General features: G+C 38.5%; 1 protein-coding gene across 4 annotated transcripts in view; it reads left to right on the top strand.

Annotated features, from left to right (window-relative positions):
* Nucleotides 1-3,296: 3,296 nt before the first annotated feature.
* Nucleotides 3,297-26,957, top strand: part of VSNL1 (visinin like 1) — a 115,479-nt gene continuing 91,818 nt past the window's right edge. Inside the window, exon 1 of one of the 4 annotated variants that reach the window (XM_028831957.2) lies at nt 3,297-4,337. In XM_028831957.2, the coding sequence (XP_028687790.1) occupies nt 4,127-4,337 (211 nt within the window). In that variant the 5' untranslated portion in view covers nt 3,297-4,126. Of the gene's footprint in view, nt 4,338-5,628; nt 6,606-8,519; nt 8,633-26,957 lie in introns of those variants that run through there. The other 3 variants (XM_015111750.3, XM_015111753.3, XM_028831959.2) reach the window with 3 other exon arrangements.

The following is a 26,957-nucleotide window of genomic DNA, read 5'->3' as shown; positions in this document are numbered from 1 at the left end:
CTGTAAACTGTCTGCTATGTGGCAGGAAAAGATTCTTCTGCTGGTAAATAATTTTTTGACTGAATTTGAAGGATTAATAAGACCCTTAAAGGCAAGACAAGGGAAGGATGAGTTTCCAGAAAAAGGGAAAGAGTATATGGACAAGTGCGGAGAAGTGAAACATTATTACATAATTGGTAAACTGCAGGTAACACAGAATGGTTGAGCATAGAGCACTAAAAAGATGTGGCAAGAGATGGGGCTCTCAAGAGACAGAAAATGATCTTGCATGCTGTGCTAAGGAATATTAATTTATATTGTTTAAAGTGAGAAACCAGTTAATGATTTTATTCAAGGAAGTGAGGCGATTTTATTTGCAACAGTTAGGAGAATGAGAAAGAACACGTGTTCCAAGAGTGAGATGATGAGAGGCTGAACTAATACAGTGGCAGTGAAGAATGAATTTGTAAGACATTCAGAAAATGGAATTCACAGGATTCAGTTAATGACGTGATGGGGAATTAGAGAAAGGGAGAAGCCGGAGATAACATCCAAAGTTCTAATTTAGAGGACTAGGTTGATAGTGGGCATCGTCAAAGTGCTAGGCAGCACAGGGGGAAGAACAGATCCAAGGAGGCAGAGGGGCAGGGGAGAAAATCATTTGGAGACGTTGAGTTTGAGGCATCTGTAACAAATTAACATGAAGATGCTCTATGGGTAGTTTTAAAGGAGAAAGTGGAGAGTAGGGTGAATGTCTGGATTTAAGAACACCAGTGATCCTTCTTTCCCTTCTTTAACACAGCCTTAGGAATGATAAAATGAACTCTAAAGGATATATGCGGTAAGAATACAAATAAATAAATGAGGGATCCCACTGTTTCTTTCCTCCTTCAGGCAGGATAAAAATTTTAAACTATTTGGTTAAAAAAAATGTGGGTTTGTTTTAGTTGGTTGTCTCTGAGGGGGCATAAAAATCACTATTTGTATTTTCTCTTAAATTTTATGCTAAGATTCCCTGTTGAGGTTGAGAGTTTAATTAAAAACTCTAGATTAAAGAAAACACAGATTAAAGGGAGAAACACGTCAGTAAGATCTGCTTTAGGCAAGAAGGGTTTTTGAAGACCCTTCTGAACCCAATGGTTTCCAACTACCAAGGTCCCCCAAAATGGATCCATGATATTATCTGCAATGGCTATTCACACAACTGAAAAAGAGTATAGCCTAGCAATAAAGACACCTAAAAAGTCATTAATGAAAAAAAACAGGTCTCATGCACAGTGCAATTCTATTATCATCATTTATGGAGTGTTGCCACTAATGATAATGGTAAAAATTTCCAGCTTCAGAGCACTGCTATGAATCTATATGTCAGGCCAAATAGTAGAAGAGAAAATGGAATAAAGTATTTTCTATTCTTGAGACTGCACACTAGCTGTATTTGCTATGACTATTTCTGAGGCCCTAAGAAACTTCCAGGAAACTCAAATCTTTCATGGTGATTCATCCGGCAGGGCCTTATGCAATTTTTATTGTGGATTGTCCAAATTTTAAGGAAATTAGTGTCTATAGACACAGAGTGATCTTTCAGACTGAATTTAGATCCAGTCATGGATTACAGAGTGAAATCAGAGGAGGACTGAGAGACATGATCAATCAAGTTCATTAAAACTAGAGTTTCTATTCCCTTCTCTGCAGAAGGATGCCTAAAACTTGCCCATTAACTGCATGGGAATCGCTGCATCATGGTCTTGCATTTTTTTCAGTATTTTAGAAAAACATGTAGAAGGGGCACAGACATATACAATGAAATATTCTATGTGTCAGAAAAAAAATGCTGTAGGGCTGTATTCTAAGAGATACTTCTTATTTGACGTTAGGGAAGTTATTTTATTTTGTTGGTCTATCTACATCTTTCAAAAAAAAAAAAAAAGATTTAAAAAGTCAGAATAGGACTGGAAAAGATGGCTCTTGCCTATAATCTCAGCACTTTGGGAGGCCAAAGCAGGAGGACTGCTTAAGACCAAGAGTTTCAGACCAGCCTGGACAACATGGCAAGACGTCCGTTTCTACAAAAATGTAATAAAATGAGCCAAGCGTGGTGGTGTGTCTGTAGTACCAGCTACTTGGGAAGCTGAGTCGGGAGGATCACTTGAGCCCAGGAGTTTGAGGCTACACAATAAGCTATGATCCTGCCACTGCACTCCAGCCTGGGCAACAGAGAGAGATCCCTGTCTCTCTCTCTCTCTCAAAAAAACACAAAAAAACAAACAAAAAAAACCCAAAAACTTACGTAACATAATTATCTTACATAACACATATTTTCTGTAATGATTAATACCCTTTGCTTTTGGAATAAGGATATGCTATCCATAGAAGTAAATTACTATCATTATTCTTTAAGAATAAACAAGTATAAATCCATTCTTCAGTTCCTGTCTCTTTTCATTTTCTAATAATGACTTTCAATTTTTCTTCCAATTTTTAAAAAAATATCCCCATGCCTTAAGTTCCACCCTTCTTGGCTCATATATTTTACACACAAATATTTCTAATAAATAATATTACCATGAGTTCCCAGGACTACGAGCTTAGACCTGTTACACTATTAGCATTTCACACTTTTACTATCATTCTCCATTTTCAATTCGTCCACGTCACAAAGCTAGTGGGAATATTATATGGAGTGTTGTACACCTGAAAAGTTATTGTTGGTTTTGTTTGTTCATTTGTTTGTTTGAATCTGGAAAGAAATAAGGTGGAAGTAAGGCTAGAAATTTCTATAAAGAACATAATTTGCAACTGAAGGAAGAAAAATAGATCTTCAGTTATTTCTGGTTAATTTAGGATTCCACCAGATACACAGGAAGAAAGAAACAAGCCCCTACCTACAGCACCTTCCTCCTCCTCCTCTATACCCCCCACCCCCCCCACAAAAAAAATCCAGTGTGGGAAAGTTGTAGAGTTGGGGACCTGGCCTTAGGTAACGGGACAACTGGTAAAGCTGATGGCATTCTTCACTCAGCATGGGGCAGTGCTCCAGTCCCTCTACAACAGGAGCGCCCGGCAGCGCAATCTCCCTTTTTGTGATCACCAGTGCCATCAGCAAATGCCTGAAGGAGGAACAGCCGGCTCCCTCACTTCTTAGGGACCCTCCCACTTTCCTCCCTTCAAGTACATTCTCCCATCCTAAAGAGGGGATTTGCCTTCTGTAATTTAAACGACAATTCCCTTAGGAGTCTTAGAATTGGCTTTCTTACTGTGACTTCGTATATACAACTGGACTAAAAGGCAAGCCAAAACAATTAAACCACAACAAAATATTAGAAGCTGAAAAAGAAAAAGCTACATAATAGCTGGATATTAAACATTACAATATCGCATTTAGGACGCAAACAGCGCTGCAGTGCAAATGGAACTTTAAAAATCTGCCCGCCCACTTAGACAAAGCTGCTTTACAAAAGCGCAAGCATCGATGTCAATCGTACCCTACAACAGAGCATGGTTTAAAGTATCAGTGTACATTTTTTCCTAAACACAAGTTGCAAGTAAGTTATCTAAAATCGAACGCCGCCACGAAAGAGACCTCCAGGGTGCAATAAATAGGTACATCTCGTTAAAGCGGAGAAATGGCATCATGACCCTTTGGGTTGATGCAGACAGATTACAGTGCGGAGGCTGCTCTCGAGAGAGAAACCAGAGAACCCAGCGTAAAATGCTGTAGTAGGGGAAATCGACCAAAGACGAGATTTTGAAAGCCTTGAAGGTCGTTTTTCTAGCTAAAAAGAAGAAGTGACTTATTCAGAACGGACTCCCCCCGCCGGTCCCAGGAAACAGGAGCAGTCCAGCGCGCCCGGGAGTCCCGCAGCGCCGTGCGCACTGCGGCTCCAGAGCCAAGGGCTGGAGCCCGCCAGATTCTAAACCTCCTCGGCTGCCGCAGCGCGCCGGGGCCGCGCGCCCTGGTCCGCGCGACTCCGCGCTCCGGGTTTCCGCGGTCACCAGCACCGGCGGAAGAGCCCTGCAGTGAGGGAAGAGCCGCGGGCGGTGTCCCGGGAGTCCCGAGAGCGCGTCCCTTCTCGGCGCAACCTCCCCTAGGCGTCCCTCCCGGGAAGCCAGTTCCTGGGTTCTGGGCTGGCCAGGTTGGCAGTGAATGAGGCTTAGGCGTCACTGCCTGAGGCCTTCACTTAGCATGTCGGCAGCCACAGACTTGTCTGGCGGAGTTTCTCCTGGTGCCCACTTAAGTAGTCTCAAGTTTGTTCAAAGCTGGACTCCTCGACTTGGAACCAGGAGCAGCTGGAGATTTGTCAATTTAGAGCTCATTTGCCACGGGAGACGATCTTGGTGTCCCCCAGCACCGAAGGGTAGGTCAACTCTATAGTTTTCCGGAACGTGATAAGGTGTGTGAAGACGCTGTGCAAATTGTACAGCGCTCTGCTTTAAGGAGAACGTCGAACTTCATCGCGCCACCAAAACTTCCCTCCCTTGAAAATAAAACTCCCACCTGAATGTAAAGCCCAGGAGGGGGGTTTTGTTAACCGCACTTATTCCCAAAGTATGAAAGAGTTTCTAATAGTTTTGTAAAGTCTTCAGTGAATAATTGTTGAATGAGTGCAGGTTCAACATACACACTTGAGGAAACTGGTCTGGTTGGGAACACCTGGGAATTCTCCCTGCTTTTCTGGTAGGGAAGCGACCGACCAAACATTTATTGGGCACTACTCCTTGCCAAGCCTTCTAGGCTTTGGGGCAGGCCAATGGGGAGCCGGGGGAGGAATGGCAAACCTGTTAGTTGTTCAAGGACACAAACGGGGCTTTATACCATGGCCTAATCAGAGCCCTTAAACGTGGATTCGCAAAATGGTTCATTCCCGCCCTTTCACCCACCCCCTCCCACCCCAGATGCAAAGCATATTTTTAAAACACTTAAGTGCATACAGAATGCGCTTGCCTCAGGGTACACAGGGCAAGAAGCCTCGGATCCCATCTCCTTTTAACACACATTTTTCCAACGCCGTTCTGGACTGAGACTGTCCGGGGCACTGGGTGCTGGAGGAACCGGCTCCCAATACTCCTGCAGAAGACCCTCGGATGAAATGGCCCATGACAAAATGACCACCATAACCGTTCCTTCAGTAAGCCAGGTAGACGAGCTCACAGCTTGCTGGGAAGTCTTCCTTCGGAGATTTCTGCAGTTTTCTCCTTCACCTTACAGCCTGACAAAGGGTGGGCCGGGGGCCGGCTAGGACAGAGAGCAGCGGGAAAAGCGGCTGCACGTGTTCCATCTCTGCCCTCGGCCTTCAGCCACCAGGTTCGGTAACCGCGGGGCGTGGCGAGCCCAACCCGCACTCCCTCGCGCCAGTCCAGGTGCAGGTTGCTCGGATAGTCGGACTCCCTTTTCCTATCTACTTTCCTTTTGAGTTTCTGCTAAAATCTGGAGACGTGGAATCCACCCGCGGAAACTCCGAGCCCCTCCGACTGAGCATGCGCCATCGCCAGGCGGCTTTTGGTCACAGGCTCCCGAGTTCTCCTAGCTGGGGCTGCGGAGCTGAGGGAGGAGGGAAGAGAGGAAAGGGGAGGGGGTGCCTGGAGAGGCGGAGGCTCGCGCGCCTGCGCATCCAGCTCCAGGGACCCTAGATTTTCTATGGGATTCCCAATCTGCAGCAGAGATTTACCCGAGCGTGTTGCGGCAGCGGCTGGGCTTGCTAGGCGCTATCCAAGAGGGATTTAAGCAGCCCAGAGCTCCGGAGAAAAAGAGAGCGAGAGAGAACCACACACGCTTAAGCGTTTACCCGAATTAAATATATATTTTTAAAAAGAACTGTTGAGTTTTATCATTTTCGTTAAGTGACCGTGCGCAGCGCTATAACTGTAAGTGGAAAATACAATCTTCGTTGCATTTCTGCATGTGTAATGCAACCAACTGTCAGAGAGATGCTTTGGCTATTGTCACATACTTTGCTTTGCATAGATGCGTCTAAATGCATGGTGACAATTGCCTTGCTTAATGCTGGCGATCTGAATGCGCTGTTAGTCCATGGGGGATCTTTTGGAATATTGTGGGTGGGGGAAGGGGGAGTGTTTATATGCGGCGTGTTTGGGGGATTGTCTTAGACTAGATTTAAGACAGGTGAAACTGAGATGCTTTCTTAGTTTGTCTTAGACAGATTTAAGTAGCTAATTGACCGATTGTGAAGTTTTCCGGTTGCTGATAAAACTATTGAGCGGGTGCAGTCGAGTAGCAACCTGTCATCCGTGGGATTGGTGCACCATTTTTCTCACCGTGGAAGGGCAGCAAAGGTGTTTGCTAAGTAAAACTGAGTGGATGAGATTGGTATGGAAATCATGGTTGATCTCTGAGCGGGATGTTAGTGTTTAAGATCCACGGAGTCAGGAGCTAAATGAGCACATTTCTCTCAGTATTCAGAAATGAGTAGATAATTTTTTCGTTTTTGATTTTTCGTCACAATGGTGAATGGGCAGAAAAGGGAAAGATGCTCTACCGCACTGTCGATTTTGAACGGAGTCACAGATTCGGTCGCTGAATGGGGACTGTCAGACCCAAACTAGTTACCTGCCTTTGCATTCCGCGTTCGCCATCCGGAATCTGGGGTTAAAAAATGTAAATCAAGGTGTGTTACATTCGGTAGTATTTCTTTAAAGGATAAAAGGTCTTTTTGTGTTTTAAGTTAAAATGGGTTGTTCCTTGCCCAGAAACTGGAAGAAGGAAGGGTCTTTGCAAGGTCAAACCCCGAGTGGAAATCAGAATGCTGAATACCCTCAGGGGTACGAGAATGTGTATGGGGAAGGAGCGAGGAGAGGCTGATGCTCCCTGTGTGGTGGAAATGATGAGTGCTTAGCATTGCCTGATCAGTGCCCTGTGAGATGCCAGAGTGGGAATCCATTTTTCTAGAGTTGCCCTCCTGTCCATATTTTGGAAACTAAAATAAAATAGAATTGTTGGTGGGTGTGGAAAACACTAAGTACATACTATTTGTGTATCACTTTCCACTTGAAGGCAAGAGAAGCTGGGGAGTTTTATTTCTATGTATTAATATCTATTTTAATTTCTAAAGGAATTTCAGGTTGAGACAAATTTAAAATGAAACTCTTGTGAAAACACATTTTACCCCCACTATCATTTAAACTGCCTACGTGTGTTTGTGTGTGTGGGGGGTGGGGAGTAGGGGGTGATCCTGCATCATTGAAGAACTTACTCATGAATGCACTCTCATTAAGCCTTGGGTGTTTAATAACCCCAGAAAATGCTGCACTGAAGCAGGTTGGCAGAATGGGAGGCAGAAAGATGAGAAAAAAGCATGACTAGTGCGTGCTGGATTTCCATGAAATAAGCAAATCCAATTTTGGGGATGAAATGAAATAAATTTTCCCTCAAATCAGGTATGGGGCCCATCAAATACGGCTCTTTGGCCTTTGATCAGTCCAACCACTTGGAACCCCTCAAAGGAATTTATAATTTATTTAAATGCATGAAATTTGTAACCGAAAATTCGAGAAGAACCTCTCATTGGAAATCCAAAGTATAAATCATACTGCCTTGTCTATTCCTTCTTTCCTTACTCCAGGGCAGAAGGACTAATCATTTGTCACAGTTGAGCCATATTCCTTGTCATCACTGAGCGTTGGCATCAGTTCAATGAATGGTGCAGGTGTTGGCACTGCATTGATAAAGAGGGATGGTAGAAGAAAAAGGGGGGAATTGGGTATCAAAACTAATAAATCCTTGGTCTTGGAGTTCCTGGCTCGTAGGTTGACAGAGAGGACCAAGTTAGGTAGAGACCCTGTAAGGTATCTAGTCCAAACCCCTTGCTTTGTAGATGAGGAAACTGAGGCCCAGAACCATGGATCTAGAGAAAAGTCAATTAAGTTCTAGTCTATGGAATAAACAATTAAAAAGTAATGTTGAGTGTAAATGTTTCCTTCTCTCCTTCATTTTCAGCAGTCTCAGTGACATTGCTGCAGACTTCAAATAAATAACTGTCTGCTCTCCAGCACATCTTTTGAGATTGTCTCTAGGGGTCCCTTTTTATACCACTTCATTTCTCTTCCTTGCCTCTCTTTGTCTTTGTAAGGTCTCTTTCTCTCTCTTTTTTATTGCCCCCTCACCTTTACTATCCCCACCTCATTAGATGTTTAGTCTGGCTTTTCTGGCCTCCTCTGCATCTCAGTCAATTTCTTTCGAATCCTTGGCGTTTGGGGGAAGCACTAGCGTATCAGAATATGCAGTTTCTGTTTGAGAACTGCCCAGGGCCCATTTCCATCCTTTCCCTGCTCTGTTCCCCAAAATTCTTCAGGGAATCCAGCCTTCAAAGACACTGCAGTTACATTGCCACTTTTCTCCCTATCTATCCTCCTCCAAAACCACTGCAGCTGCAGAGATTAGGACTTCGTGGAGTGAGGAAACTGCAGGGTAAACCCAGAGTGGACTTTGCCAACTCTCCTCTGGCTCCTAGGAGGCAGAACCCAAATTAGAGATGCCTGTCTCCAGCCTTCCTGGAAATCCTCCAGATAAAGCCACCTGCAGAGAAGGGAAAGGGAAGGGACAGAAAGACCGAAGGAAGAAGGCTTGACTGGTTTAACCTGAAGTTGTGCTGTAGAGGAGAGTAGTGCAACGTTTTCATCCTTTAAAGCTTTTAAGGTATTTGCATAGCTTTTCCTCAGGCAGATCTTTTGTTTTATTCTTGCGCAGTTTCTGCTCTCATCTTGCTGGATGAGGACTGCAAAGCAGACAAGATGACCTGCCTAACTGGCCTTCCCACCTTCCTCCTGTTTTTTCTCCTTTTTTTCCTCTTTTGCTTTCTCCATTTCCTCCTTCTTTTCTCCCTTTCTTCCATAAAAATTCCCTGAGTGCCTATACAATAACACTCTACGCCTCCTAAAGATAGTCTAGGCCTTCCTGTTTTCTTCTCCAGAAATGTAATCTCCCAGGCACTCAGAAAGATACTCACAACTACCACAAATGCGGAAATACTAAGGATTCTTACCTGAAAAAAGCTGAGGCATTAGGAAAGGAGGAGCTTGAAAACTGGAATGCAAAACCAGAGGAAGGCCCAGTTGGAGTTTCTTTCTCATTTCAAAGATTAGGTAACTACTCTTGGAAGTTGTTGAAGCTTTTAAGAAGCAAGGTGGTGAGTTTCTCAACACCTTTACCAATTAACAATTTAATTTAACCCCTCCTCTGTCGGTAAATCTTTACTGAATTGGGATGAGCTCTGTCTTGGATAGAGTCTGTTTCTGACAAATGGTCTTGGGTTAGTTAGATGTTACCTGATCTTGCTGATATACCCATTCATACACCCTTGCAGAATACCCATTCCAAGGTATTCTGAACACCAGATAGCCTTCCCAGAGATGTGGAGATTTGTAGTTGCTAAGTGCCCTGCTTTGATTTACTACACTGTGAATCACCTCCCCATTACATGTGAGTCACATGTGATAGGATTACAGCATCAGGAATATCGTCCTGGGCAAGCTATAGATTTTCTGTTTGGGTTGCATGTAGTTATGAATTCCAAACGTTGTGGAGAAGCTCCCTAGGGAGTTTACAGAATAACAGTTCAGCATCAGTATAAAACATGTGGTTTCCTAATTGACAACAGCAATATATTTTCACTGTTCTCAAGGTCTTTTTCTTTGTTTTGAGTGATTTCTATGCTCCTAAAATTAGTGATTATTTAGGAAAATAGGAAGGCTGTCTTCACAGAAATGATCACATTTAATTAATCTAAGGTTGAAATTGACAATGTCCATCTTCATTATGTATAGCGAATATAAACATATTAATTTTCCTAAAGTATCAAATGGTACAGAGATATATTAAAGAATGATTGATATTTTTGCTGTCCCAATGGTTAATTCATATGATTAACAGAATATGTGAGCTGGACAAGATCCATATAAGTCACCTAATCCATCCCTCCAATCTATTTTTAAAAATAGTATCTTCAGGAAGTTTTTTTATCTAAAAGGTGCCCCTACAATATGAATTCACTGCCTAGAAGAGCAATGATTTTAATGACCTTTTACAATATTTCCACAATATCAGTACAATGTCTTTTATAGTGGAAACTCAATATGTGTCAATTAAATATTTGTTCTAATAAGAATCAGTTGCATGTACCTTGTTAATTATATCAACAAATTAAATTTCTACTAAAACCATGTGCACAATTAACATTTCTTTAAATATCTTTGTTAATAATGAGAAAAAACTATACTAAAAATTATTTTATACCTGGGTGACAAAGTGAGACACTATCTCAAAAAAATTATTTAATGATTTATTTTTTGTAAAGATATTAAAGCATTATATTAATACCTCTAAGAATGCTTTTAAATCTATTTACATGTGTATTCTCCTTTTTGTCTCTTAATAAGTAAAAAGATAAAGTATTTTTACCTATTTACAAGAATAAGAATATTGATAAGTAAAAGAGTGAATATAAATCTAGACTGTGGTAGCTATGTCCTCCACTTAGATCATGCTCCCTTGAACTATGGAATTATTTTAACATGTTCACACTGTGAGGGGACCACAGCATTGCATTTCTCATTTACAGTTTGTTTCTAAAGATAACTTATGCTCTCTAAAATGAATCAAAATAGTTTGTGTTGCTCCCAGCTTAAATCATTGAGAACTTTTACTAATGGAAGGGTCTTGGAGATGCTTTAGAAACTATTTAATGAATGAAACAGAAATGGAATAGTAAATTACTGAGGAATCTTCAAAGAGGTTTGACACTTTAATAATAAGGTGCCTGTGAATACATTCAAGAGCTGTTCTATACCCCTATCAGCTAACTTAAAGCATGCAGATTGGGTGATTTTCACAATTTTTACACTTTCTCTGAATTTCTCCACCTCTTTACTTATTTACTGCAGTCCTAACACAGATGACCTGCTGTGTAATCATCAATTGTTTATTCTTTTTTTTTAATGCATGGTAATTCCCAGGATTTGTTGGATTATTTCCAGGTGAGCATTCTATTTCCTTTTGTTCTAAATTACAATTAAGACTTGGAATACTCTCATTCACTAAGTGGTCTTCAAGCTCAGTGTACCTAATACAATAATTACTGAACTTTTTGTAGAAAGTAGATCTCTTTTACTTAAAGTAGATTTTATTTTTATGAGGCATTGCTCATAAAAGGCAAAGTGTTAACAAATCAGTTAAATTTATCTGCAATTATCATCGATCCATAGAGAGAATCCTATTCATTGTTGCCCATATAGTACTTTTCTGAGAATAGAAATCTCTCACTTTTTAAGTACATTTTTTCCTCGTTTTTTTGGATCTTGTTTATTATTTCTTAGGCTCTGAAAGACTATGAACTTTTGAGGAGCTTTATGTAAATAGTTTTTGGGGTTTTTTTGGCAAATCATTAACATGTTAAATGTACTTTGAAACCTGGGTGAATTTTTTCTAATGTAAATCAACAGATCCTAATATTTCTGTTATCTTATATTTTAGGATCTTTTTGCAATTCAAGAATTCTTGAAATTGTAAACCCTGGTGCTACAGGAGACTAGTGTTTTATATTTTTCATTGGTTTTAGTAATTTGTGATTAGTGTGTTATTTCTGATTTCTTGAAGTCTAATTTTAAATTTTGAGTAAAATGTCCCGTTGGAGACCCATTAAGCATTATTAATGAAGTTGAAATCTTATTAATACAATATTTTGCTTTTAATGTATCAAGTAGTGCTGCACAAGGCTCACGTTCAATTAGCAAGTTCTGTTTGCTGAAATTCTTGGCATTTGATGTTATGAGTTAATGGAAGACTATCAATTTTGTTAATTCCAGAAGTTCAAGAGTTTCTGTAACTTTATATAAAGTGCTTGATTTTTTTGCTTTCTTGTTCATATGAAAAATTTTATGAAAAATGAAAGGAAATTGTGAAGTAAACTTAAATCCTGTGTATAAAATTGTTATTCTTTTAAATGATTATAAAAGTATTGATTCTTCAGAGTGAGATGAAAACCACTAAACTGTTGGTCTTTCCTCATTTTTAGTTTGTGAATGGGAAAACTTCTAACCGTGATTTCAGTTGGCTCAGAGAAAATTATGAGCGGAAGTACAAAGTTCTCAAGCTAGGTATATTAATACTTAGATAAAAATTCCCAGGGCCATAGTTTATTAGTTCTGTGACCTTGAATAAATTGTTTAAACTCTCAGCCTCAGTTTCTAATAGTAATTCACAGGATTCTTGAACAGAAAATAGAAGATTATATATGTAAAGAATATAATGGCTTATTATTGAAAATGTATAATAAATAATATTTATCCTTATCATTAGCATCACTTTAATCAGAAATCAATAGCTCATAAGACACTTTGGTCACTGAGTTGAAGCAATCTCCATTCATTGCAGAACTTCTAAATAAGGAATCAAATAGTGAACAGTTTACAGTGCTTACCCTACCTTATAAAACTTAGCTTTATTGAGTAAGTGTGCCAAGCTCTGTGTAGTCACTGTAGAACAAAATTAAGTAAGATACAATCCCAGCCTTCAAGAATTTATGCCTAATGGAGAAGACCGATAAATGCAATTTTAAGTCAAGTGAAATGAAAAGGTGGTATGAATGCACAGAATTATTTCAGAATGAAATAAATGCCTCCACTAAGACTTCAAATTTTGTTTCCCTTATTCTTTCTTTAAATGCATCCCCTTTCCATTATGCCTTTACTTTATCATCATCACCCTACTATATAATGCCAGCATATAATTGTGACCTGAATATGGAACTGAAAGGAAATTTTTAAGTTTATTTCCTTATTGGATATATTTTAAGATTATCTATGAATTATTATTCAGTGTAGCTAAATAACATGTTTCCCTTCTCCCCCAACATGCACCCACAGTTGATCACTGAACTTCAATAAAAAACATTTCAGGAGCCCTGCTTTTTTGGTTAAATATTATACTGTGATACTTCTATCTTTTAATACTTTCCCAAAACAGGATTTCTATCTGATACTCTCCCCACACCTCCTCTATTTTTCCAACCCATTTCATGACTAATCATTCAATGTGTGTCTGTGGGAAGAGTCTTCTATGAGCTACTCTTTCATTCTTTTCTCCCAGGCTTTTACAATAAAGGAAGAGGTAACTTCCAACTGCTCTTTCCTACTGAACCAAAAAAAATGTTTTTAGCCCCTCTGCACATTTCCCCCACCCCCCGTCCCCACACACATCAAATCCAAAATGGCCTTACTGTTCTTAACTCCTCAAAGAGCCTTTTCAATTTCCTTCAGGATTTCCCTCCTTCTTCCTCTATTTCCTGCCCAATTTCCTAGGAAATTTCAGGTGTATTTCTAATCTGTAGATAAAAAAGGGCATCTTTTTCTCTTTTTGAAGTCTACAAAACTTGCACCTAAATTCTGAGATTTCTTTGTATAATAGGACAACTCCTTGATGATTCATAGAATTGAGTAGGGTTATTGTTCTAATTAATCTTTTGAGTTTATTTTCTCACTGGTGAAAATAGGGATAATGCAGTTATCTTACATGAATGTTGAAGGCCTAATATAGTAATGTGTATATAGTACCTGAAAGAACTTGGAACATAAATAATTCCTTCTCCCCCTGCACACCCCAATCTTTTCTCCTGCCTACATCTTATCTTTTTTGACCACCTTCTCAGTCTACATTTCACCGTTTCTCCTAGGTTAGTGTTCTAGATGTCCTGCTGCATTTTTTTCCAAGTATATTTGTCCTAATTGGCTCATAGTTAAATAATAGCTAACATACACTTATCCCAGGTAGCATGGTGAGTGCAGTCCTAGAAAGGGTGTGCTAACTGAATCAATGCCCTACCTTAGGCCTGCGTTCCTGCATCTGTTTAGAAAACCTCTTTCATTTGTTTAAGACATGTCTTCTGCTAAAGTTTTCAGAGCCTCTAGTGACTAACGTTCAGTTGATGAACAGTCCTCCCCAGCTCCAGTGATTCTGTGGTGCTCTTCATAAATAATGTCAGAGGACATCTGACAGTGCTTAATTATCTTCTGATTTTTATCCTCTCTTTTCCTTTACCTTTTCCCCCAAGGTGCCCTAGCACCTGTTAAACACTCCAGGAGATGCCTATACCTCAACTCTTATGCAGGATCTGGCGATACCACTTGCGTATCTTTTGTTTATCAAACAATTGCTTCTCAAATAACACCAAATAAATGACAGAAAAGGGGGGCCATACACACAACACATGTTGCAGAACATGTTCAGATCAGGTTTAGCCTATCAGAACCTTCATTTCCTGAGTGTTTGTAGAAGTGTGCACTAACGCAGATTGACCAAGTGCAGAGAATGGTACTCAAGGTAGGGGTGAGGTAGAGATGCACATACATCCAGATAGATGGATACATACATACATACATGATATATACACAATATGTTCAATGTACTGTAATAGATTGTTTTGTGCAGTTTTAAGCAAAATATTTAAGAGTAATAGCTTTATAACAAATCATTACTTACAAGACAGCATTAAAAAGGAAGCCCTATTGAAATTTTCTTATTCTAGATCAAGTGCATGGTTGAAAGGGAGGATGGTTTAAATTCAGTGGTAAGAATACCTATCAGGGTTTTGGAAATATATCTTTATAGAAACAAAGAGTTTTTTGAAACGCTTCTCTGGGGGAAAATGCTTACTACATCTCACTCTTAGATATTCCCAGTGCTCATTTTCATGTTAATAATAAGTCTGAGTAGTCCTGTGGTAAAGACCACTGAATCTGTTTAGCTTTGATTAATCATGTATTTCCACACCTGTTTGTACAGGAAACTTATGTGAAAATATACTTATCAACATTTCATTGTCATTCTGAAGAACTCAGTTGGAAAAACTGGTTTAGAAAGACAAAAGCCGAACTATGTAATAGAAAGTACACAAACTTAGTAGTCATTAGATGTGTGTTTTAGGCATCACCCCCATGCTTTAGGCATCATAGTATGTAGCCATGGAAGACTTACTTAACTTCTCTGAGTTTTAGTTTCCTCATGTGAGAATAAGTATGATATCACCTACCCTTTCTAGTTGTGAGTTATTGTGAACATACTCCACAGATTGCATAATATCATGTGACAATAAAGAATTTATTGTTTATATCATTCAACTTTAAAATTTGAGATTTAAAAAAGGTGATTTATAATCAAAGTATTGATCTTCTGCAAATTATTATATTATGGTTATATCTGCTAAAATAAGTCCCCTGTCTTCTCCCCGCCCCTACTGTAGGTCCTGGGATATAGAATGATAGATCTATGATAACTAGGTCTTCACAGTTAAATTGAAAAAATGATTTTGAAGTAAAATAATCTAGAAGGAAAAGCCTAAATTGAGACACATCTGTATCGTTTAAATCTGCCTCTGGATTTCTTATGCTGTGGTTGTAGAACCTGAGCCCACAGCCATTTCTCAGTGGTGTGAGCATGTCTTGGCTTCTAAAGAGACCCTTGTGGAAACAAAAGCAACCACAGTCAAGCTCATGTGTTTGTTCTAGCAGGGAAGCTTTGGAAATAAGATTTTCATCCTACTGGGGTTAAGAAAAGCTTATGAGGGTAACTGGGACTTCCCTTCCAGGAATCAGCATGCATATACAGATCCAAACAATGTAAAGACAGTAAGACCAACAGGAGAAACAAAGGAGACCCACATGTGCATGCAAACACAGGTAGTCTGTCTTGGATAAGCTCTTGAACTCATGAACAGAGATGAGTTTTCTTCAAGGACTATGGAAATCACTTCGCAGGAGCTGCTCTGATGATAAAAATCTGAAACTTCCTTAGATATCCTAACCCAGTCATCCTAAGGGAATGCAACCAAAAGTTACTTCTCAGTCCTCTTAGCACATCTGAACACATAATTGCTGTATACATGCCAGCTCTCACATAAAACTGGAAATTTCTTGAGGGAAGAAATCATGTCTGATACATGTCTAAGTCCCCTTTAGAGAGCTGTATCATTGAGGCCAGCAGAATAGGTGGAGCAGTAAGTCAACTGTGCATTGAAATTGTAAATTGTGAAGTTTGGAACTTCCCAGTCAGGAGTTGTTAAAGAGTCTTCAAACACCCCAGGGTAATGGCATAGCATTTGGGCATCAGACTCACAGAGTGCCAGGTTACACAGGCACCAGTCAAGTAAGACCTTGTCCATTTCCTATATAGTCCCCTTCTCTGCCCCCTCCCTAGAAGCAGCAGAGCGAATAATAGAAGAGGGAAGCAAGCAGGACAAGAGAACAGATTACCCCCTCTCCCCACTGCTAGATTGAAATCCTAGTTAAGGAAAGACTGAATTGGTATAGTGGAAATTTATATTTAAATTAGACTAAACTTTTTTAATATCTAGAAACAACAACTTTTCTGATAACTAGAAGTGACTGAAAAAATATAACAAAATTGAATTAATCTGAATATTGAAAGTTATCTCTAGGCTAGGTCTCAAGAGCAAGTAAATGAAAGCAGAGATCATGTATGCCTTATAATAATAATAGCTAGCAATTTTGTGAAAAAAAAAAAAGAAGAAGAAGAAGAAGGCCAGGCTCGGTGGTTCACTCTTGTAATCCCAGCACTTTGGGAGGCCGAGGCGGGCGGATCACGAGGTCAGGAGATCGAGACCATCCTGGCTAACATGGTGAAACCCCGTCTCTCCTAAAAACTACAAAAAATTAGCCTGGGCATGGTGGCGAGTACCTGTAGTCCCAGCTACTCAGGAGGCTGAGGCAAGAGAATGGCGGGAACACGGGAGGCGGAGCTTGCAGTGAGCCGAGATCGCACCACTGCACTCCAGCCTGGGCGACAGGGTGAGACTCTGTCTCAAAAAAAACAACAAAAAACAAACAAAAAAAACTTAGCATGTACAGAGCTCTGTGTTGGATACTTACACACGTTACTTCATTACTTACAGCTTTGCAAGGTAAGTGTCTGCAAGGTAAGCTTCATTTTGTGACTGAGAAGTTGTGTCTCTGAGATGAAAGTAATTTGCCCAAGGTCACATAGACATTAAGTGATAAATGTGTTGTTCAAACCCAAAATCCTCTTGTTCTACCAAACTACAACCAACCTACACACGTCTTTTTATTTTTAAATTTTTTTTATTAGGGAAAGCGTACATATTTGGAGAGAATAATATAATAAGCCCCCATGTACCCATCACCCTATGTTAATCCGTATTACGGCCACTTTGTTTCATTTCTGTCCCCATCCTTCCTCTCTCTAATGGGTTTATTTGAAAGAATTAAGACATATCTTAGACATATCATCTTGTGTGTAATAGTTTACATATATCCACAATACAATTAACACAGCAAAAAAAAAAAAAAAAAAAAATCACTTAATATCATCAAATATAAAGCCAGTGTTCAAATCTCCTAAGTATTTTTATAGTTTTTTTGAATCAGGGTGTCGATTAAGTCTGTACATCCCAGTTGTTGAAAAGATAGCAGCCTGTTTATGTGAGACACGACTGCATCTCACTAGAGAGAAGTATATTGTGGATTAAAGAGATGTGGCTTTAAAGTTGGACCTTATCACTCTGAACAAGTTGTCTAAGTTTTGGAAAATGAAAATTGTACTCCTGAGATTAATTGTAAGGATAAACATAATGTCTTTGAAAGTGCTTAGAACAGTCTCTTGCATATACAAGATCTTCAGTGAATATTAGTTTCCTATAAAAAGAGGGGGAGGGGGAAAGAGAGAAAGAAAGAGCAAGAGGGAGGGAGGAAAGAAAAAGGAAAAATGGAATAGTAGACCAAGAAGGTTGACCTTGTTATTAAGAGGAAACTTCTTGAAGTGCTTTGGCAACTGATCTTTTGAGAGCATTCCCATTTTGTTCCTGGATGGATATTTGACCACAGTTGTGCCAAAGTGGCTAATGACTAATGGCTCTGAATCTTCCCCACTGACATGTTTACAGTTCTGCAGTTTCCCATATGAAAAGGAAGAAAATCTGTAACTTCAAAATTATCTCAAATTCAGAAAAATGACAATATTATAAAATATCTTTAACCTCATACCAATTAAAACTAATAGAAAAAATTAAAATATGGCATACATTGTATTAGCAGTGATTGCTGTTATGTTGCAGTGGTAACATAATTTTGAAAAACAGGGGCAGTTAATTTGATTCAGATTTGAATTTGTTTTGTTTTCATATGAACTTGGGCAAGTTACTTCATTCCTCAAAGTCTGGTTCTTAAGGTGTAAAATGGAAGTTTTGAAAAAAAAAAATCTAAAGATCAAACATCAGCAACATGGGAAAATGGAAAAATACTGGACTATATGTCAGAATCAAATGTGAATTCTAATTCCACTACTTAATGTCTTCATGGCCTTAGTCAAATAATTTAATCTCTCTGAGCCCCAGACTTATTTGTTAAATCCAAATTATAATGTATATTGCAAAATTGTTGTGAGGACTAGAAATAATATCCATTAAATGCTTAGCAGAACCCTCTCTTTTATTTGAAACTCATTGATGGTTATTATTAGTTTGTTTTTAATAAAGAATTAGTAGTATTTGCTGTCCTCAATCCAAGAGCTCTTAAATTGAGGCGTTAAATAAATTCATAATAAAGAAGTAGGGAACTGAGCATAGCCAACAGACCATCTTTTGCAGTGGGTAGATCTAAAACCATGTATGAAGTTAATGGATACTTTATGTAGAACAATGGGTAGATGAATTCAACACGCAGTATTTATAAGGGCTCATAGTGCAGTGACAGTGTACTGCTTATGACTACTTATTTAGAGAATGTAAAGTGAGCAACCTCTACGTTATCTGAGAATCACCTCCTCAAATGCCAACTGGAGGTTGCTGGTAAGGAGTACCCAAATCTTTGTAATAGGTCTATGAGGTTATACATCTGTAAATGGAAACTCACTGAGAGATGACATAATAGAGGGAAGGCTAAAAATCTACACAGTATTCCAGCTATCTTGTCTGAATTGTGATTGTTGGTTCCTATGGTAGATAATTAGGAATAAAGTCATTTCTTTGAATTTGTATCTAGCTTGGATACCACTGATTGTTATCATGGTGATTGAGATCACTTCATTGTAACAGTGAGAATATTCATTTTGTGGTTGTCTAGGATTAGAAGTACACAATTCTTTTTTTATAATTAAATGAAGACATTACTTTCTCTTTCAGAACACTTTTTTTTTTCTAGTTTTATAAACTCACTTAACAAAACTCTAAGCACTAGAACTAAAGAGGACTGCTATTGGCATTCTAGGTAATTCATTTATCAGATACCTGGTCCTTCAAGTTGCTACTCTATATAACAGCTCCTAAGTGAGCCTCAGTGAGGGTTGGGAATTTGCCTTTTTTAAGTAAAAAGAATAATATTCGCTCATTGTGAAAATTTGGAAAACAAAACAGAAAAAAGAATAAAAATCACCTGCAATCTATTACTAAGTTATATTTTCCTCCATTTTCATTGTTTGCTAATAGAGACTGCTCATTTCTTTAAAATTTTTATTCTACATTTTTCATAACATTATAGCAGAAACATGATCTTTTCAATTAAAATTCTTTGCAAATGTATATTTTAAATACTTGGATTACACTCCATTGTATATATGAACAAGGTTTCGCTCACTGTTCTCTTATTGTTATAAATTTTAACTTTTAAAATACCACTTAAAGGAAAATCTTTGTGCACATAACTCTGACTACAGGCTGCCTAGTGTCCTCAGCATAGATTTCTGCCCATCTCTAGCAGAGTGAGAAATTTGAATGTAGGTTTGCTGCTTTTTATGGCAGAGACTTGGGCCCTAGAAACTAGGCCTGAGGGATCATAACACTTAGAACATTGAGGAAAATTCACCTAAACTAGTTAGTAATTCTCAGGGCCAGCTTTATGAGCAGATGGCTGCATTCCTTTCAGAAACTCTTAAAAGCCTCTTCTAATCAAAACCCACCTGCAATTGCCCAGAAGTCCATTATTTTTGTCACTTTGTTTTGGAGCAGGAAACAGAAAAGAGAGCCAAGTCTAGGCTGAGATCCTGGAGTACTGATTAATACAGTTTTTATGCCATGCTTTGCTTGTATGATCATTGCTACTACTGATACCATCATCATCATTATCATCTTCATCTTTATCTTCTTCATCATATCCAGTAGTAGTATTCCTGAACAGTCTGTGAATTCCTAGAATGTAGACTCAGCGCCTCATTAATCTTTGAATTTCTCAAAATTCCATATACCTAAATAGTCTTCAGGGAACATCGTTAGGTGCTTTAAAACAGAATTAACTCATTTATGTTTTAGCTTAAAGAAATTTCTAATCATTTTTTCTCAAAAGAGAGCTTAGTTAAAATAAACTAAAAAGAAGGCTCTTGGGTTCCTAGGAGGTAGTGAATGACAAATTTCATTTGCTCAGTTTGTCCTGTCTCTTACCAGAGCCAACTCTACTGTAATACTTGAAAGAAACTCTTAACCATAGGATTTTTTTTCTCACTCATATAGCAAACATTTCTTTTGCTTCTGCTGTATGCCAGAAATTGAATTTAGCCCCAGAGACATAAAGATCCTTAAGACAAATATCTTTTTTCAAGAAGCTAATGGTCTAAAGCAGGAGCTAAATGAAACGGGCCAGGTGTTACATGAGTATTAAAATGATGGTATTTTGACCAAGCAGAATACCTGCCTCGCTTCTTTGCCTTTTAAAACGTGGTATCAAACAAAATAACCAATACGAACATATTGTCATTCGGGATCTGTGAGTTTTACACCCTAGGTCTAAAAGAAGGACTCTTGGACCCTGACTTTTACTTCCATTTTAAAGGTAGTTTTTAAAAGATCTTTGTAGCAAATGCAGGCATTGTCCATATGCCAGTGAAAATGTAACGTTTATGAACCCCTGCTTTTACATCAGTTATTATAAGAACCATGTTTATTCAATTGAACAACCATATATGGGTATAATCTAATAAAAGGAAGTAAATTATTAAATATGCCAGTTCATCACTTCTTAAATCAATTGGACCATTAAAAATCACTGGTGGCTGGGCACGGTGGCTCACACACCTGTAATCCCAGCACTTTGGGAGGCCAAGGCGGGTGGATCACGAGGTCAGGAGATCGAGACCATCCTGGCTAACACGGTGAAACCCGTCTCTACTAAAAATACAAAAAATTAGCCGGGCATTGTGGTGGGCACCTGTAGTCCCAGCTACTCGGGAGGCTGAAGGGAAGAATGGCAGGAACCTGGGAGATGGAGCTTGCAGTAAGCCGAGATCGTGCCACTGCACTCCAGCCTGGGTGACACAGCAAGACTCTGTCTTAAAAAAAAAAAAAAAGTCATTGGTAGGCAGACATCATGATAGAAGGAAAATTGTGGCTGTAGTGTCACACAGACCTTAATTCAAACCCCTCCCCTACATCAGAAGCTCCATGGCTTCTGATTCCTTGCCTGTGAAACAGAAACCGTTAAGTCTATTTCACATAGTCCTTGTAAAGTTTAGATAGGATTGTGCATGTAACATACTTAGAACAGAGTAGGGGATATGGTAAATGTGCAAAACCAGATAGTTACCATTGTTCACAGTGGCATGTGTATAACTAAGTCCCATAGTTCTTTCCAGGACTTATTCACATTTAAATAAAGCTCTTAGGCTGAACATTTCTTGTCTAGTTCACCAGTGTATTATTTTCGGAGCCCAGTTCTGTGCTTAACATTCTATAGATTCTCAATATATAGACATTGCATGAATCAAAGGACACCAAATGGTCTCTAAGAGATGGAATAGGAAGGTGAGAATTTCTGGCCAAAGGAGAAAGACATTTCAGGGGCAAAAGGAGCTTACATCTGCCTGAGTTTATTCATTCAAGGTCTTTTCACTTTTCACAGATTATTACACCTTAGAACATTCAGGTGTTCAAAAAGTCTCCTCAGTTAACCCAGCAAAGGAGAAAGATGAAGAGATGGCTTTTTTTAAAAGGATGTCATGTTTGTAAACGATCATTAGCACGTATCATCTCTTTGCCAAGGACTCTGCCAAGTGCTTTATATGCATACTACCTCACTCATTTTCACAACAATCCAATGAAATAGATATTATCCCTACTTGAGGTGAAGAAATTGATACAGAGATGTGGCAACTTGCCTAAAATCAGAAAATTTGTGGTCTCTAAAATCCAAATTGAATCGATGCTCTTTTTACCTTGTTTTTATATTCACTAGGTAGCTTTTGTAGGAGGTACTATCTCTATTTCACCAATTCATTTGTTCTTTCATCAAATATTTATTGGATATCATTTGCCTGGCACTAAGTGAACTAAAACAACCATAATTCCTGCCCTCATAGAGATTAGAGTCTAGTTGGAGGAATGGATATTAAACAAATAATCACAAAATGGCATCACTTACAATTAAGATTAATTAAGTGCTATGGAAGAAAATAGTAATGCTGTAAGAAAGTGTAACAGGGAGACCTATTTGGGGCTGTTTGAAATAATAGACTCCAGGAAAATCCACTGAGGTCTGGATTTCCAGTTTTGCCTCCTGAGACTGTTACTAACACTTGTTTACCAATGCTGGGCCTGACAAAGGAGGATTATTACTGCATTTCTTTTTGAAAAGAGGATTATGGGTCTTCCTCCCAGGATTTAGCATCTCCCATTTTATTCCTCATTCACAAGGCTCCAGTAACAGAGGACAATAGAGCTTTTGATGTTGGTAAATCTCCAAGGGAAGCTCACCCTCTCATGCAAAGTTCCCTTGGGCGGTTTCCAGATAAAGAAATTTACAAGCACCTGTGTGTTACTGGGTCTTCCCAAACCCGTGGTTGATTTCCTGTGATGTAGATGTGTAGGTCATTAGATACGCCCAAGTGCTTCTACAAGTCCATGAAAGAAGCACAGAGCGCTGCAGGAGCATTTTTGGGGCACACAGAACCAAACTTTCCTAGGGTGAGGATTGGAGGTGAGATGAATTTTGGAAATGTCAAGACTAGGAATTAGCTAGACAAAGGGCAAAGGGAGTAGGAATGCTGTTATTAACAGAGGAAGCAGGAACCAAAGTATACAATGATAGCAGGAGAATGCTTTGAAATGCATATGTCCTGACATAATGTTTTAAAGAGTTACAAAATCTTAATCAAATGAGCATAGTACTGTGAAAAGAAATATGGATTTTATAATCAAGCCTAGGTTCCATTCCAGCTCGGTCACAAAATATTTTGAGTCCTATAAATCCTTTTATCTGTGAAATGTAGCTAATGATACCTATGTGATGGTATTATTGTGGTAATTAAATTATAAATATTGCCACATAGATGTCATTTGATGCCTGGCCTTTAAAGGTAGTAGGAATGGTGGGTTTTAATGATAAGATCAATAATATTGCATGAGGCTAATTTTTACTGACTTCATTACATGTGTTTATCTAATGATTACAACTCCATGCTAAGAATTTTCATTATCCCCATTGTAAAGATAATTGAGACTTAGAAACAGTAAGCGACATGCCCACAGTCACATAGCCAAACAGTGGCACATCTGGTAGTCTGACTTAATCCCCATTTCTTTTCTTTTTTTTTTTTTTTGAGACGGAGTCTCGCTCTGTCGCCCAGGCTGGAGTGCAGTGGCTGGATCTCAGCTCACTGCAAACTCCGCCTCCCGGGTTCACGCCATTCTTCTGCCTCAGCCTCCCGAGTAGCTGGTACTACAGGCGCCCGCCACCTCGCCCAGCTAGTTTTTTGTATTTTTTTTTTTTAGTAGAGATGTTAGCCAGGATGGTCTCGATCTCCTGACCTCGTGATCCGCTCGTCTCGGCCTCCCAAAGTGCTGGGATTACAAGCTTGAGCCACCGCGCCCGGCCAACCCCCATTTCTTAACTCCTCTCCACTGTCTCCCTGCAATAGTCAATACACAGCTATTGTTATTGTTATCATTGTCATTATTATGATCATTATTTAAAATTCAAAGCTCTTCAGGTCATAACCATAATTCTGATATTAAACATCTATGATGTGCTTTTTTTTTCTGGAGCAAGAGTTTGCAGATTATCTTTAAGGTATTTCCACTTTCATTGTTATATCTCCTAATTTACTTGGCAAATCAAGAGTTAAGTTCAGCTTAAAATGATAGATGATCCCAGATAACATTGGCTTAAATAAGAGAGAAATGTATTTCTCACTCATATAAAGAAACTCAGAGGTAGGCAATTCCTGACAGGGTGGCTTCAGGGACTTAGCACCTAGACTTCTCAGGGACCCACACTCCTTCAACCTTTTTGCTTGGCTAGCCATCCTTAGCAGGTGGCTTGCACCTCATGATCTAGTATGGCTGCAGCCACATGTCTGCTTTCTAACCAGTAGGAAGGAGAAAAGGGAGATGAATTTCATACCCTTCCCTGTTAAGGACACTTCCCTAAGTCACACCTGAAAATTGGCATACATGCCGTTGGCCAGAATTTAGTCACATTTAACATAACCCTTGCTAAAAATTAGGGGTTTTATTACTAAAGAAGAAGAGGAAAATAGTCTTGGAGAAAACTAGAAGCTTCTGCCATACTATTAATAAAATTTTAAAATACAATAAATATTTAATTTGATATTCAATGTATTCTTTAAAATGTGATGTTTTAAAAGCAGCACACAAAACAATGGCTTTTTAAATTCATGCTTAAGGTTCTAATCAACTATGTCTTTTACAGAGGTCATGCAACCTTGGTATTCTTGCCTAGGCTTCGCTTCTAGCTCTTCATCTTATTCAAATCACTTTCTTTTGTTGGGCTTTAGTTTCCTTATATGTAAAATGAGTCGGGGTAAACTAGAATTTATCTAATATCCTTCCAGTTCTACCTATTATTACTGGATGACATAGGTAAATCACATTCATTTACTTATAAGAATTTTAAAGTAATTTAAGTGTTATAGGGTAAAAATCTAGCAATGAGCCAGTTTTCTCAGGAGTAGGTACAGATTTATCTTTGTATATTTATATCCTTCCTCATCATAGAAAAGAAAAAGACTTCTATTTATCTATGCAAAAACAGTATAATAAAAAAACGAAATAGGCAGAGTAAACAAAGATAAACATCAGAAAAGAAATTAAACTGACCTCTTTTCCTGATTATATATATTGAAAATCCAAAGATTCAAGTAAAAACAAAAACTAATAAAAACTGGACAAGGAGACTAGATATCAGATAAATTACAAAAATAAGTAATGTTTTCTTTTAGCTAATCACAAATATTCAGAAATGAAAATTAGAAAAAAAGTTCTATGTTCAGTAGCAACCAAGGTAATATTTAGGATTAAAAAATAGAAGAAAAACAAAGTGCCTATGTATAACTATAAATCTTATTGAGGAACAGAAAATACAGTTAAAAATTAAAAGACAATAGGAAAGCATCATATATATGTATATAAAACAATTATAATGCCACAAGGATTTCTATTTTAGGCATTTTTAAGTTGTTTTACATGATCTTCAAGTTTGTCTGGAAGACTGCATTCTTAAGATTAGAGGTATTTAGAAAAAGAGTGAGGGTAGGCTTGTATTACCAGATGCCAGAACATGCAAGCATTATAACCAAATAATATAGAATAGGTATATGAATAGACAAGTAGACCAATGGAACAAAATAGAGTATCCACAAAGGTATTTCATTTTTATAAGATTTTATGAATTATCAACAAAGGTGACATTTCAATTCAGTGGGAAGAATGTAACTTATTTAATAGATGGTACTACTGGCACAACTGATTAACCACTTGGAAATAAGCAAATTTGAACTCCTATCTCACATTACATAAAATGAATTCTGGGCATATTAAAGACTTCAATTTTTTAAAGCCTCAGAAGAAAATCTAAGAGACATTTGTATAACCTAGATATAGTGAGAAATAAGCAATCAAGAAGCTGTAAAATAATAGGGATATTTGATTCCATAGAATTGTAAACTTCCATTATGTCAAAAGATGTCATTAACACAGAAATTTGCAATATATTTTAGTATGCTTTAGAAGACAGATCTCTGTATCCTCTATACCATAATGCCTGGTTCATAACTGAGATTCAGATTACAACATATGAGGTAGAACAGGGTAAGAGCCACTACAAACAGGATAGACTATGAACTAAGAAATTTTAGACATGGGAGAACAAATCTGTTTTCAATAGATTCCTTAAGTTGCTTCTTTGGTCCTCAAAACTTTTTTCAGTAAGAGTATGACAGTTAATCCAACTCAACATTTCAAACATTAATTGAGTGCCTATTATGTGTCAAGCCCTCTATTGGAAAAGAGATAGAAGCAAAAAAAGACTCCTTGATAGAGCTTATGGTAAGGAAGGCACAATAAACGGATGATTAAAAATTGATCAGTCTGAAAAATGGGGTGAAGAATATGCTCCTGTGGACATATATAACAAAGAAAATAACAGCCTATGGAATCTAGGACAGAGACGAAGTGGCATTTGTGCTGATATCCTAAGTAGGAGTAGGAGTCAGCCAGGTGAAGAGAGGCACAGAAAGAGTGCTCCTCACAGAAGTCCTAGCGTGTACAAGGGCTGGATTGGATAGTGAACCTGTTGAAAAACTGGAGCTTCTTAAAAAGGGACTTGGATGAATAGCACTAGATACTAGCATGAGGCTGAGGAGTTAGGTAGCAAGTTGCCAGGTTCCAGATTGTGAAGAATCTTCCAAGCAGTATTAAGCAATTTTACTCCATCTTAAGAGCAGTAAGAATCTATTGGAAGCTTTAGAAAGGAAGTGATTTGATCAGACTTGCATTTTCAAAACGTAATTCTGGAGAATGGATTAGGAAGGTGCTAGATGGAAACAGACCAGTTTGGAGGCTACTGCAGTTGCCCAGATGACAGGTGATGTTCCTTTTGATATAGCACAAATTCAGAGACTTGTATAAATCTGAGAGAATTTAGGAGGTAGATCATAGGGAGCATGGCTGTGTTTGTGAGGAGAGAAAAAGAGGAGAGAGAGACTGTTTATGAATCAT

This window comes from Macaca mulatta, chromosome 13, assembly GCF_049350105.2.
Source record: "Macaca mulatta isolate MMU2019108-1 chromosome 13, T2T-MMU8v2.0, whole genome shotgun sequence".
NCBI lineage: Eukaryota > Metazoa > Chordata > Mammalia > Primates > Cercopithecidae > Macaca > Macaca mulatta.
The sequence above is the reverse complement of the archived record's forward strand: the minus strand, read 5'-3'. Positions and strand labels throughout refer to the sequence as shown.